At 40.6% G+C, this 15,655-nt stretch overlaps 1 protein-coding gene across 6 annotated transcripts in view; it reads right to left on the reverse strand.

Moving 5' to 3' along the window:
* Positions 1 to 89: 89 nt before the first annotated feature.
* The window catches only part of PLEKHS1 (pleckstrin homology domain containing S1), a 28,168-nt gene continuing 12,602 nt past the window's right edge, over positions 90 to 15,655 (reverse strand). For 5 of the 6 annotated variants that reach the window (XM_083741435.1, XM_083741434.1, XM_083741430.1 and 2 more), the window contains 7 exons: positions 15,111 to 15,194; positions 14,559 to 14,659; positions 12,298 to 12,498; positions 11,497 to 11,598; positions 8,118 to 8,253; positions 5,732 to 5,811; positions 4,164 to 4,934 (listed from right to left, as the gene is read on the reverse strand). In XM_083741435.1, coding sequence (XP_083597561.1) covers positions 5,743 to 5,811; positions 8,118 to 8,253; positions 11,497 to 11,598; positions 12,298 to 12,498; positions 14,559 to 14,659; positions 15,111 to 15,194 — 693 coding nt within the window. In that variant the 3' untranslated portion in view covers positions 4,164 to 4,934; positions 5,732 to 5,742. Of the gene's footprint in view, positions 273 to 4,163; positions 4,935 to 5,731; positions 5,812 to 8,117; positions 8,254 to 11,496; positions 11,599 to 12,297; positions 12,499 to 14,558; positions 14,660 to 15,110; positions 15,195 to 15,655 lie in introns of those variants that run through there. The other variant, XM_083741433.1, reaches the window with a different exon arrangement.

A 15,655-nucleotide genomic window follows, 5' to 3' on the forward strand; every position in this document is an offset into this window, starting at 1 on the left:
GAGAAGAAGACAAAGCTTAATGTAATTAAAAGCTGCAGCTCCCTCACATTAACCAATAAGGACTGGAAAGGGTTGAAGGGTGCAGTACGTAAATAAAAATGATGTTTAATCAATTAGGTAGATTTGAAGATGTAGAGTTTACCAAGCAGCAGAACAGAACAATTGGTGACATTTGCATTCCAGATTAGCAGCTGTTAGCTGCATCTTATTTTCCACCATGTTGCATACCACTGATATCACAAGCCAGAGTCTTGAGTTCCCAAAACTTTCATCTAAAGGAATAAGGCAATTTTATAAAGAACAAAGCTATCAAGGTGTAGTAGTTATGATGGCTATATGCTACCTCTAGGATCAGATAACAGCAGAAGAGGGTCATAATTGTTCTCATGTCCTGCTTTTGGATTGGTTGGCCACAGCAGAAGTAGGAGCTAGAAACTTCAGTCCTACTGACCAAATGTGGCTTATTGGGTGTCTTTTTCTGGCCCCTGGGACTTTCTCTAACCTATGTCTTCTTAGGTTACACCCCTTTTTCCCAGGCCACATCCCTTACCATACTCTGTGCCAACCTTGAGTGTTTTTGTCTGTCTGGAAAGCGCCCTTGAACTGTGATAGTGTATCTTGCTTACCTGGAGGAAGAATTCAGAGTGTTGGGACCAAAATGTCCACAGAGGTAGTGAAAAGTGGAAGGTTGGTTTTAGCAGAATAAAGATGGTGGCATTTGGAATACAGATTGAAGGAAGAAACAGCTTCCCTAAGTATATGTACTTTCCTAAGAAAGTCAATGCCGAAAGTGGCAAAGAGAGAGGTTGTTTGGAAAGCCTGCTCATCCCAGCAGTAAAGTGAGAAAAAGATCAGAAGCTGCATTGAGGTCTTGTGCCCCATTGTATCAAGGCAGCATCCTGGCAACCCTAATGAAGTTCAGCTTAGGAAATAGTCTATTACCAAGTCAAGCAATGTGTGCACTAAGGAAGGAAAAGGCAGCTATGAGTAGGGCTGTCATATGTCCGGAAATAAAAGCTCAACAATTTTGGGGTGTCTTGATTTTTACTTTTTAAAATATGGCAACCCTAACTCTGAAAAATAGGAATATAGGAAGCTGGCTTATATTGAGTCAAACTATTGGGTCAATCTAACTCAACAGTGTCTACACTGACTGGAAACATTACTGCAGAATTCCAGTCCCACCTAGAGATACAAGGATTGAACCTGGGACTATCTGCTTGCAATACAGATGCTTAAGCATTGATCTATTGCCTTTTCCCAACAGATCAATCTGTTCTGATGGATATCTTCATAGGGCACAGATGGGATCTATCTATTTTGTTATAGTTCAGAGAATCTGGAGAATATGAACTCTTGGCAGCAGCCCTTAAAAGAAAAGAAAAATCAATAAATTTGATATTCAAGGAACACCTGAAATGCCAGAAGCATTTCTAGGAACTGCTCCATACGTTCCAAGTTGCCTGTGAGACTCATCTGATTAAAGCCGAGTCTTTAATAAGACAAAAATCTGAAAAGGTTGTGGGAGATGATCTCATTTAAAATGCACTGCTATGGGTGGAAACCTGTTACATGTTACAGCGTTATCACCTTGAAAGGTATCAAAACAATAGTTGCCCCATATACTAGCTGAAATAAAGCTCCTTATAGTTCCCCAAGAAAACTAACAGTAATATCAATAAAAGAGCCAAATTTGACAAGTGCTTAAAAGCTATGACCTTGACTATCGTTTGACTATATGCTGTGCTATGAATATGGATCAACTTTATTTTTTTTTTTTTTGGGGGGGGGATAATGAATACAGTGGTAGCTCGGGTTACATACGCTTCAGATTACAGACGGTTCAGGTTACAGACTCTGCTAAACCAGAAATAGTGCTTCAGGTTAAGAACTTTGCTTCAGGATGAGAACAGAAATCGTGCTCTGGCGGCACGGCAGCAGCAGGAGGCCCCATTAGCTAAAGTGGTCCTTCAGGTTAAGAACAGTTTCAGGTTAAGTACGGACCTCCGGAATGAATTAAGTACTTAACCCGAGGTACCACTGTAATTTGATCTGTGAGAGAAATGGACATATGAGCACAAAGAGTGGTTCAACAACTCTACAGCCAGAACAGTAGTCACCACAAAGTTCTGAAGAAACATCACAACTCAGGAGACGGATTGGCCTAGGATCAAGGTGGGTGGGTGGGTGGATTGTCAGAGTAGCAATGACCTGTCCTCCTTTGTGACATCTCTTGCTGTAGGCTTAAAAGTCACCCAGTACAGGTGCAGTGGAGGGCACTGTCCCATTGCCAGTATTGAAGGGAAATTTAGCTACCAATTTACAGTAGTTGGTTACGTAGGAGCTTAGGAAGCTGCCTTAAACTGAGTCAGTCCATTGAGTATTGTCTACACTGGCTGGCAGCAGTTCCTCATGCTTTTAGGCAGGAATCTTTCTCAGCCCTACTTTGAGATGCCAGTGATTGAACTTGGGACCTTCTGCCTGCAAAGCAGATGCTCTCCCATTGACCTACGACCCCTCCCCAATGTTTTTGTGCATTCAGTGGTGAGGGAGGAGCCATCTTGTCCTTTGCCTCATGAAGCAAAATGTCTTGCGCCGACCATGAGTAGCTAAGTGACTAGCCACAAAAGAACTGAAGGGTAATGTCACCTTCTGATGACATTTCTCTGTAGAAACTGCATGCTCATACATTCTTATTGTTTTCCCTGCACCAGAAGCTAACTGATTCAGCATAACATCATCTGTTACTGTCATCATTTTATCCAAACCAGAAATATATAATTTGGCATATTTCTGTAGAATGGAACATATAGTTCTCCTGTCTACATCTTATACATCACAAGCAAGATACAATACAGTGATGCTTCGGGTTAAGAACTTAATTCATTCTGGAGGTCCATTCTTAACCTGAAACTGTTCTTAACCTGAGGTACCACTTTAGCTAATGGGGTCTCCCGCTGCTGCTGCTGCACCACCACTGCACAATTTCTGTTCTCATCCTGAAGCAAAGTTCTTAACCCGAGGTACTATTTCTGGGTTAGCGGAGTCTGTAACCTGAAGCATCTGTAACCCAAGGTACCACTGTATAAAATTTAGAAATCCTGATTGTCCAAGGAAACAGGACCTGTGCTACTATGTAAAGCTGAGTGCTTATTTAAATAGGTTAACCTTTATTTAATGGTTACTCAAAGGGCTGATTCAAACATAACACTAAATAATGTACAAGCTATCATGAGCTTGAGCAAAGCCCCTCCCCTCTCATGCTGCCAAGTGTATGGAAGAACTGTACTTAATTTCCACAAATATTCTTTGATCCTCAATATCCCACCTCTTCTCCAGACTGGGACTCAAGGCCATTTACAAAAACTAAAATAACATGGATAAAATACAAAAACCTAAAAACATACAAAAGGTAATCCCTTATAGAACTATAATAGAATGAAAACAATAAAAAATATATATATATTAATATACATATAGTAAAAACAGCAAAACACAGAACTATTTAAAACCCCAGAAGTGGCTTAGTCATGCTGGCCACATGACCTGGAAAAACTGTCTGTGGACAAACGTCGGCTCCCTCAGCCAGTAAAGCAAAATGAGTGCCGCAACCCCAAAATTGTTTGCGACTGGACATAACTGTCAGGGATCCTCTACCTTTATCTTTTAAAGCCATATAAGATGTTATGTTTCATAGATAGCACTTGATGATATGTATGAACCAGATACTGTGGTTTAAAAGAAACTTTAGTTAGTTAAACAAGCCAACTTATAATGTGTGGTTTGACGTTGGCTTGCTTTGAAACTGACTACAGTTTGTTTGAAACCATGTTAACTGGTTCATATGATGTGTGGAAAGTGAAATTAAATGGAAGCAATGTCCTTTTCCTGGCCAGAATGGGGGAATCGCACAACCAGAGATTTTGTTTGGGCTTACTTTAGCTTGTGCATGTAGTGTTAAAACCATGGTTTAGCATTGCACATGAATTAGCACAATATGTTTTTGGAGATTAATAATCTCTACAAGAATATAAACCTCTGCTGAAGGAAAAGGTGAGGTTGATGTGCAAGCATGGATTTCTTAACTATGAGCATAACTAATTCAATAAATCAGAACAGCACTTGGTCCATAAATTGGCAAAAAAATAATAAACAACAAAACATTTACTGTAAGACTGTATGACAAATAGATTAAAAAATAAAGATGATAAGTCTAAAAGACTGGGCATTATATATAGGTTATATGGAAAAAATATTACAACATGAATATACTCGTAACAGACTGATAAAAAACACTCAGCAGTAGATGTTACAACCTGAGAGAATGTAAGGTAATGAAAATAACCTAGTAGAATAAGAAAACACAGTTAAAATGATAGCAAATAGGAAATCATGGAAAGAGTGGAAGGGGAGTAACAGTTAAGATACATAAGAGTTAAATAAGATGGAGGAATAAGTTATGTTGTTATTATTATTATTCACTTACATATGTCTTATATTTATGCTATTCCTTTCTTATTATCTTATGTTGGACTGTAACGCAGTATGTGGTGAAGATATGAGATAATAGAAAAGCAAAGAAAAAAGAAATGAAAAAAGAAAGACAAATGTCTGATACCACAGTGGGATGGCAGCATCTTTGTTCTTGGAGCAGCGCAGAAACTCTGAAAGGGTTTTAAATACATGTATGGATATTCACAGCAGTGAAATACCATTTCTTCTGAATACCACTGCATTTCAAAATTTGCAGAGGAATAGTCCTGTCCCAGTCTGGTGAAGTTCACTGAGTGCTACAAGAGGAGAGACCACCACCATGCTACTTTTTTATGAGACAAAGTTTTGGTGTCTTCACAGTGGTTTTTTTTTTTTTTTGGGTGGGCACTGTTTTCAAGTCTTCATTTGTATTTGACCTAAGATCTTGGCCAATGAAGATTCTGCAACAAGTAACAAATAAAAATATTTTTATTACATGTGGATCCTGCCTTTTCACAAAGAAACTCAGAGGAATTGAAGTTCTTGATCTTGATTTACAAAATGTCTGGATTGGATTTTGGAATCAGCTGATTCCAGAACCACTGTTCTGAGAATGGCTGCTTGACCTGGCTGTCCATGCCTAAAGTTATCTGATTTCCTGTTTTATAGGCTGTAGGCCCTTGTACATGTTGTATGCCCAACCTATGCTACTGTGCCCAGTTTGAGCTGGATTTTGGCATCATAGACTATATTGGTATCATAGACTGGATTTTTGGCATCATAGACTATATTTATTTACCCACCATTCATATGTTTCATTTTGAATGTAATAACATTTCCAATAGATCATATAGCAATACTTTTTTAAATTGCCACCAGCTGCTGGTGGTTCAGTTGTTAAAGTATGAATGCAAACCATTGATTTCCCATTGCAAAAATCTCTGCACTATCATTATGAGGCAAATGTGGGCGGGAACTGTAGATTTGCTTCATAGCGTATATTTCCAATTTAGGGGATGGGGGATCCTGTGTTTTCACTCTAGTGCTGATAATGGGCATGATAGAAAAGTCCAAATCATGCTAGTACTGGTATAAGTAACATCTAGTTCTAGAAGGAAATGGGATAATAAGCCAGTGAAATCAGAATACTTGGATTAAAACTCCATTCACGATGGTAAACTAAACCTGCTTACTACAACAAAACTGAGTTGTTGATGACTTTTGCATAGAAGACTAGGCAGGTTCGTCACACACTTACATTTTTCTCCATTAGGAACATTTGCAGCCTTGAGCATGTAAAATTTTCGAATCTGGAAGCCGACATACAGTCAGTTTCACCTTTTGGGGGGAAAAAAAGGAGAGATAAGCACTTACCACGTTACTATTTATAATTTACAAGCCTGCACCATTGTGTTAATATAATAGTGATTAGCAACTTTGTATATACAATTCATAAACTTATCTTTCCCCCATATACCTTTGCAGGTTTAAAATTATCTAATCTTAGTGGTGAATTGCAGTACCGCACAGCTTTGTGAAGTTGGGTGTCCACAGAATCCTGTTGCGAACCATGAAAAATCCAAGGTTTTACAATGAGTGGTTCTCCACAAATGGTTTTGACAGCCAGACACAGAGAAGTGTGTAGAGCCTGCAACTGCCAGCACCAATACAATATGAAAGATCTCTTGGTAAAGTGATTTCAAGACAGTGGCAAATAAACTTTGAGGTAGTGTGGTATAGTGGCTAGGGAGGCAAACTAATTCCTGGGATACCAAATAAATAGAAATGTGTGTGTGTGTCTGTGTGTGTAATAGGCAAAATGGTTATCTAGGAGTAAAAAGGTAAACGTAAAGGTACCCCTTGACAGACTCTAGGGTTGTGCGCTCATCTCACTCTAGAGGCTGGGAGCCAGCGCTGTCCGCAGACACTTCCGGGTCACGTGGCCAGCGTGACGAAGCTGCTCCGGTGAACCAGCACCAGAGCAGCACACGGAAACGCCTTTTACCTTCCCGCTATAAAGCGATACCTATTTATCTACTTGCACTTAGGGGTGCTTTCAAACTGCTAGGTGGGCAGGAGCTGGGACCGAACGATGGGAGCTCACCCCGCCGCGGGGATTCGAACCACCGACCATGCGATCGGCAAGTCCTAGGCGCTGAGGTTTTACCCACAGCTCCACCCGCGTCCCTTATCTAGGAGTAGGTGATTGGTTAAGAATTGCACAATCTAGCTACTTCATAATAATGCAATGTATGCCAAATGGAGAGATTACAGATTAACACTTACCAGAGTATGAACTCACAGTGTTAAACCAATTGTTTTTGAGCCAGTATAGCCAACTAACCCATGATCACCTAGGATCACCTAATCTGAACCACATTAAATGATTACTAGTGATGCAGTATCTCTTTAATCCTTATAGGTACAATGGAAATGGTCACAAGTCAATAGAAATGAGAGGTCTGGAATTGCCTTAAAACCAACAGGAGATGAATACAAATCCCATTGCCTCTCCATTTTCCTTTTCAACACATAACCAGTCTTCTTTGTCCCCAAGATCAGTGTGAAGAATTTTCACCCAGTGCTATTTTTTCATTAGCCCCACCTTCCCTAAATTCCCTGGCCATGTCTTCAGTTTTCCATCACTTCCACTTACCTTTCTGTTCTCCACTACACTTCTGCTTCGTCCATTGCTTTCTCCAGCTTTCACATACTAGATAATTTCCCCTTTGTCTTCTCTGCCTCCTTGGCCCCTTATAGTTCAGTTGCTCACATTTCATTTTGCTTGTCTGCTCAGCCCTTCTTCATTGTGTACATTTTTCTTCCCAACAACAGATCAGCCCATGCTGTCCCTGGGCACTCTGCAAGACTCGTGCTCTAGTCCAAATTAAACTTCCCACACAGCTTGTATTTTTTGCTGGCACTGCATTTAACCGACTGTTCCTCTAAGCAGGTAGCCCAGCTCATGAATACTCTACTATGAAACCTATTATTGGTGTGTGTGCCTATTTTTATTAACAGCTTTTAATGAAACTTGACGTGATTAAGATGCTTGAGTTTTATTACACTGTAGGGGTGCCAACCTGAATAAAATATTGGGCGGGCCCAGGTAAGCCTCACCCCACATAATCAATCACATGATGCGGTGCATGCACACCATTTGAATGGCAATGCCTATCAACTTGGGGGTGGGGCCTTGGCCCCCTCAAATATTTTATGGGGGGAGTGAAGCCCCCGCAGCCCCTAGGAGTTGGCTCCTATGTTACACTGTCTTCCATTATGTTCCAGAGCTCAATCATTAAAAACATATTCCTTGGATAAGGTCCATGCTCAAATTAAAGTGGGTCACTGAGGGTCGGAAATCCACTACCACTTTTTACCATGGTGTGAAACTACTGGCTGCACACAATAGACCAACATCTGGGTAGCCACATGAGAGATTGTATGCAGCAGCAGCAGCAGCAGCAGCAGCAGCAGCAGCAAGAAGAAGAAGAAGAAGAAGAAGAAGAAGAAGAAGAAGAAGAAGAAGAAGTTGTTAGCCATGCTTTTGTCTGAACAAATGTGCCCGGATAAGCCCCACAGCTAATTGCCACAAACTAATTCACTGCTTGATGGTCCTAATTAGTTAAATTGCTGTCTCTTACCTCCTTTCTTGTGGATCTAGTTATGAACAAAGACATTTCATCTATGCTCTTTGCATGCAGGTCGTTCACAGCCACTATATAATCCCCTTGATGAAATATGCATCCCAAGCGATGCAGGTCTTTCCACTGGGAGACACTGTAGTGAATTGGAGAAGGGGCAAGGAGGAAAAAAGCATTGACTGATTAGGATTCTTGTTCACTTTGGTGATGGCTTCTGATCTGGAGAAGTATCCATGGAAAATCTGGCAGTCTGGCATTCAAAAATACTGAAGAGTCGGGATGAAATTGATAGCTAAGCAGATAATCTAATCAAGCAGTAGATATCAATTAAAGCTTCCAAGCAGGGAGGTGAAATGGAAATACACTGTCAGAGCTTAGGGTGATCTATGGGTACTCATCTACAGTCTATTACGGGATCACAAATCGTGGAGAGGAAGCTTAGAAACCAGAGATAATTCTTAATTCTGATCCTGTTATGAACCTGAAAGCTAACAGCTTTTGGTGAACAACTTGTTGTTTTTTTTAAAATTTAAAGGTAGTATGTCAGCCTAAAGATACTGGAACCAGTAACCGACAGTCCATATGAATGAAGGTACAAAATGATTTTGACCCTGTGGTTTTGATTTCTATTCTACATTACTGTACTACATTTGAATTCATTCTTTGAGTGGGGAGAAAGTTATCTAAATTGCTCTTTGGCAGTTAAGGCTGCTGAAAGTTGGAAGATACTTCTTTAAATTAAAATGAATAATATCAAGTATTCAAGCCTCCAGCTTTGGACATATCAAGTCCAGCGTAAATTCCAGTAGACAATCTGGGGGTATTCTGTTTATCTCAGCCCAGACACCTAACATAATTGGCCTATTAGGCTGGTTGAGCAATTTTATTACGGCATTCCAGTACATAGCCCTAGCCCTGGAAGTTTAAACTCATATAGAATTATGGATTCAAGGAGAATTCCCTGGATTATCCAGTCACATGCCAAAATGCACTACTATTTAAACACACACACACATGTTCACGCACACATGCATTATATGCACTAAGTAGGAGATTCTACCATCTCTGTTAGTAGTTTACTGCATTGCTGAATTGGTCTGATAGGCCATTTTAAGGTAAATTTCCTTTTCTGTCACTTCATTCTATTACTCTTTGCTTTATCCTTGGTAAATGTAGTCAGCAATTGTTCTCCACCTTCTTTCCAGCACTTTTTAAATATTGAAAATTTTTAATTTTTTAAATTTTTGATAGGAGCCTTCTTTCTACTAATCTGAATATGCCCATCAGCTTTCTGTGACAGGGGGACTTCCTCTCTGAAACTTGTTGGGAAGAATCTCCTCCCATCACTGACAAGGCCTGAGAAAGTGACTTTCTTGTGCGCAGTGTGCAGCAGGCATGTGAAGTACATCAAAGGAGAGCAGAGAGAGTCAGACTTGCAACTGAGGACTAGAGAGTACACAAGGGAAGGCACAGCAGGAGATGAGCTCTAGGCACCTCTAATCTATGTCCATTTCACCCTCCCTTCCTTTCCTCAGTCACTGATACTGATATTCTAGGAAGCACACTAACTTCCTTACTGCCTCTGCAAAATATGTGAGATAATGGAAATTCTCTACTTTCTTAACCTCTTGGGAATGTTGTAGGATATCCATGAAAATAGGAGTGGAAATTGCCAATGTTCACTTATTTGTCCCATGTACAGAACAGAAGTCTTATCTGGTGAATATGATCAGTGTTCACTGATGTTGTACCTTAGAGCCTGCAAACAGTATGTAACTGATGACTTTTCTCTCCCCCCCCCCCAACATTTGCCTTGTGTTTTCTTTGCACTGAAATATATGGATACAAAAGCATAATACCACTGGACTGTTTGTCATATGGAATAAACTGTGGTAGAGAAAGTGTGACATCTTGTGGTCCACAAAGGCTGTGGAGCAGTTTTATGTTCTTGTAAGTTTCTTTTTATTTCAACTCCCTCACCAACTCATTAGTATGGGAATGCCCAACTGAAGAATATACTGAGAAATGTGGGGATTAAAACTTCTGTTTTGTGTTACATAAAAACTAAGTTGGTGATTTGTAAATTAAAACCTAAACTGCCAAGCAGCAGTTTTCAGTGTTTTAACAAATTCATTTCTGGTCTCTGGCAGGAATGCAAAACTAGCATCCCCTAACTGACTTACATAGCCAGCTCTCCTGAACACTGCAAAATGACAGGTCACCCACCATATGAAGTAAGTATAAAAACAAGTTAATATAGGTATGTTGTTCACCTGCCAGTCAGAGTGAACAGATGTTGCTTTTGAAAAAATTATATCCCACTTTTATTTCTTGGCAAACCTGAAGAGGGTAACAATCAAGAACAATAACTACTAGATGTTAAATAACTTATTTAAAAATGCAAAATAAGTTCACACCCAAAAATAGACTGATCAAAAGCTTAACTCAAAAGGTTAGATATAAAGATAGATTTTAGATAGATTACAAGGCAGGGCTCTGACAATCTTCTTTGGGACAATCATTTCACACTTATATCACTTGTATTGAGAAAGACTAGCATGAGCTACAACAGCAAGAGCTACAGCAGATTTCACACAGAACAGGCTAACAAGAATAAAGAAGTGGGAATGAGTGCATGTGTGCTTCTAAATAATAATAATAATAATAATAATAATAATAATAATAATAATTTATTTATACCCCGCCCTTCTGGCTGAGTTTCCCCAGCCACTCTGGGCGGCTCCCAATCAAGTGTTAAAAACAATACAGCATTAAATATTAAAAACTTCCCTAAACAGGCATATGGATACAAGTTGCGGGGATCTTTATCAGCAGTGCTGTTGTTCTCAGGTCCTGCCCACAGGCTTCCCACAGGCATCTGTTTCGCAGCTGTAAGAATAGGATGCTGGACTACTCGATGGGTCTTATGCCTGATCCAGCAGGGCTTTTCTTAGGCCTCATACACACTTACCTTTGCTCCAGGTGTCCAGGCACAGGTATAGACTTTCCAGGTTCAGGTGTTGTTGGGTTTTTTTGTGTTGGTTTTTTTGTCCCAATGCTCTCCCTGGGGAAAACCTGCATTTTACCGCCGAGTGGGAGTAAACAGCAATAGGGTTTTCCAGATTGCTGCTTGCTCCGATTCAGCAGTAAAACGGGTTTTCCCAGGGAAAGCCCTGGGACAGGGGAAAGCTCAGCCCTGTGCCTAGAAAGCCTGGAGCATGTGTGGGTGAGCCTTAATTTGGGTCAATTGATTAATATTGAGCTGTCTCTTATGAAATTGATCAGTAGTGATGCGGTGACATTGCTGAAACTAACCAAAAAACCTGATTGCTTTTTAAGAGCTGAAGGTACAAACCAGCATGAAAATAAGAGGCCTTACCATATACGCCCAGCGGCTTTGACAAGTGTCAGGCAGTTGGTGAAATCACTCCGGGGAAGGAGAATATCCACCTCTTCCAATTTGCAGTCATCTCTGACTTTACTGAAAAGAGGAAAGGCGTGTTGTGAAACCCAAAATGTGTGGCTAATAAACCAGAAAGGTACCACTGCAAGTTGTTGCTATTAATGAGAGCTACTGCCAGTCAGTACTGAGCTAGAAACAGTCTAAATATGTTCCATGATAACCCACACAACCAGTCTTACAACATTCTATATCTGACTTCTTTCTCTTCTTATATAAAATAGTGAGCTTTTCAAAACACTTATATTCTGCCCTTTCAAAACTCAAGGTGACGTAAGTGTGCGTTAGAATACAGCTGTAAAGCAGTGTGTAAGAAAAGGCTCATTTCTTAACAGAATCAAATTATTGTCAAAGCAAGAATCATAGTGATTCATTTCCACTGCACCTTTGCAAACTACGTGGAACAATGGAACAAAGTCCAATGTACACTTGAATGAATTCAAAAGGCTCACATGGTGGGGAGATAAAGGTTAAGTATTCTTTTCTGGTTCACATAATGGAGCAAAGAACTAACATCAAAGCATTGACATTGACTATTGGACTGATTATATCACTTGGAAATCGGGACAATGGAAAACCCACTGAAATAGAAATGCATTTTCTTTTGCTCTCAGGGAGTTTGTGAGAAATACAGACATAATTAGTAATATATTGAAAATGTAAATTATGCACATGTATCCAGCCATCACTATCCACAGGAAACACTGAGAATATCCACACCTGAGAATAATGGACAACTGAACCACAGACAGAACTGATAGTTTCGGTGTTTTTTCTGGTTTCCAGGTCCTTGGTAGTGGTGTTGGTTTCAAAGGCTTGTCCTCTATCACCTGCAGATTCGTGATATCTTCCTGGCCTTCGGGAAGGGTCGTCAATTCAATGCTTGTAGGTTCAATTTTTAGCTCAGCTACCTCTGAAACTCTAATGAGTAAATTATATTACTTTTAAAAGGAAATGCATCAACCATGTCTATAATTTTTTTTTTAAAAAAGAAACTTTAGCCTGGGCAGCAGACTGAAGCTGCACAATCAGTGTATGAATGGAGGGGTGGAGGGAAGTGAAGCAGAATTGTAGTGCCAGATCAGCCCTGACAGACCTCCAGACTTTGGCCATTTTTTGTACAGAAAACCAACACACATGCCATGTTGTACATGCCCAGCCTTTGGGTTGGATCCAGATGGGCAGAGAAACCCTAACCTGCCATTCTAGAGGGGGTTAGGATGTGGTGATGGTGTCCTGGCTCCACTGCAATCTGCCAACAGGGGGCCTCCACCACCACAGAGGCCCCACTATATAACTGGATGAACAGACCTACAGTTGGAAGTATCTCTGCCAGTTTTAGCTAATGGAAAGCCCCCAAACTGAAAGTTTTGGTGTGGGGGGGTGACAAGGATGGTGTGGAGAGGGTCAACCAAATATCTGCTGGTTCCTAAGCCACTCCAGCTACTGATGCTGGACTTGATTTGGGCCTCTCTGCTGCACCATCCTGAAGCCAGTGCAGGGAAAAACTGCAGTTTCACAGCCGCCTCTCTTTCATGGCTAGCACAAGTGGGAGGGCTTTGGATGTGTCTCTGCCACTCTATTCAGCCCCATTGAAGTCCCAATGATTGAAACAGACCTTTGTCATGAGACCTGTATTTTGCAAAGAACACATGGTAAAGATTGGACATGGGGAGTAACAGCTTTTACAAGTGTAGGCACTGTGCATGTGATGCTACCAAAGTGTGGAGATCAGGACATAGCCAGCAGGCATGAACTCAGTACTACCCCACCAGCATAGTGATGGTATGCAGTCTGCACGGACTTCCTGTGAGTCTGTCTTGCTTGTGGGGAAGGGAAACCTGACCTCAGCCACTGCCCAGAAAAGGCTTACAATCCACAGGAACGTCCAGCTTGTTCCAATTTCTGGGACATAGTTATTGTTTGAGGGTTTCTAATCTAGATGGAACAAGCGGACTCAGGTTACACTAGTCCACAGCCTTCAGCCAGGACAGTACTTGCCACGACAACCCCAAATCACTGAAATGGACTTTAAAACAGCTCTATAGCATGCTTTAGAGTCTACATGAGTTGGGTTTCTTAGAGGATCCTAGGAATGATCCATGAAAAATGGTACAATGACTGTCTAGCAGTTTGGGTGCTAAACCAAACATGAAAGCTAGACTATAGTGTTACCTCCCCACAAAAATAACACCTAGAATAAAGCCTTAACAATTATTTGAATCCTCGCTGAATTTGAATGGTAGCAGAATCCATACAATGAATTCAGCTACTGGTTCAAAAAATAATAATCTGTGTGGTGGTTTACTCACTGGCAGTGAGCCGTGAGTGTATCCAGCCAATGTCTTGGAGGATTTTAATATATTTTGTGTTTATCCAGCTTCTGTACTATGGCCTTTTCCAGGGCTTCGAGACACCAGAAGTCCTGGCAATCTTTGAGCAGCTACAGTAACATGCCAAAAGCCGATTCAGGGGGAATTATGTAATTGCTGTTGGCATGTACGTTACTGCCTTGCCAGGGCTGATGGGCTTGGAAATTGGCACAGACTATTTAAGACAATGTAGCTTCTACAGGATCAGCTGCTTCTGAGGAGAGGAAGGAAGGAAGGAATCTATGCAAGATTACAAGAGTGATCAATTTGCACCAGCAGTTACTGGTAATAATACTATCTTTCTGGCTATGTTAATATAACACCTAAAGGTAGACATCACTTTGTTGCGAGAAAGAAACAGAGTGCCACAGTAGACTAAAATGTTCTCTCCCAGGTGCAATAAAGATGAACCAATGATGGTCTAGCACAGAGATGGGGAACCTGTTCCCCTCCATGTGTTTCTGCACTACAATCACTCCAGACCAATGGCATTGCTGGCTGGAGTTGATGGGATTGGAATCCTGGTCTAGCAAAAGCTTTGCAAAAGAAATCCATGGACGATTGCTTCAGATAAATTTAGGAGAAAATGCACCATGCTTGAGTACTCACATGGATCCCATGGGCATGTATTCTTCGGGTTCACCAACCTTTTCCTTATCTGGGTTAGTATTCTCTTCTGTGGTGCTGAATTTATCCTGCATATCATTCAGCTATGAAAGTAAAAAGCATATGCAAAGTACATTAACGTATCCAAAGGAGTTGGCAGGGACCTAAGGGTCCTCTAGTTCAAACACCCTGAAATGTAAATTCCTGTAAACCAGGAAACCTAGACAGATGGACGGGGGTATACATCATCATCATCTAATGATAATGATGATTAATACCCAGCAGCTCCAGCTCTAGTAACAAATTGTATCAGATGCAAGGGCTGTGAAAGACCTCTGAATAAGACCCTTGGAAGTTGCTGTTAGTCGGAATTTATAATACTGGGCTCTGTGGACTAATGTTCTGACTCAGTATGACGCAAGCTTTATATAGTGCTACGAGACTAAACTGGCGTGGAACAAATCTGCATACAAGATAAAGGATTCTGCACATTAAAAAGAGATATAAGCATTACTTCATTATTTAGAACAGAGCAAATAATGATATATACGTTACCGTAGCTAGAATATTTGTTGGACAAGCATAGTATTCCTCCATTTCAGCTTTTTCCTCTGACTCTTGATGATTTGTCAGGTGTCGCTGAAATAAAAGTACAGACATGTTTACAGTGTCATTATTCTTTGCTCATCATGCTCTGAGAAAGGTCAAAATGGATAATATGCAAACCCTTGCTCTTTTTGGCAAATGAAAGCAGCTATGAGTAAGTCCTGCTGCCCCACAAGAAAATCAGAAGTGAAACACTTATGAGGAATGTAATCAGGTAGAGATGTGCCATAACAACATGGAGAACAGCTGGTATGAATGTACTCAAACTCACTGACCTATGATAGATTTGTTTCTAAATTGTTTCAATTCTATTATAATTTAATTACTTTTAAATTATTATATTTTATATGTTTTTGGCTTTCTGTATTTTATCTGTGTTTTTTCAATTTGTGCAAGCCACCTTGAGTCCTGGTCTGGGAAAAACATGGGCTATAAACAAATATAGGGACGCAGGTGGCGCTGTGGGTTAAAGCCTCAGCGCCTAGGACTTGCCG

Source organism: Podarcis gaigeae, assembly GCF_964106915.1.
Source record: "Podarcis gaigeae genome assembly, chromosome: 5".
Lineage (NCBI taxonomy): Eukaryota > Metazoa > Chordata > Lepidosauria > Squamata > Lacertidae > Podarcis > Podarcis gaigeae.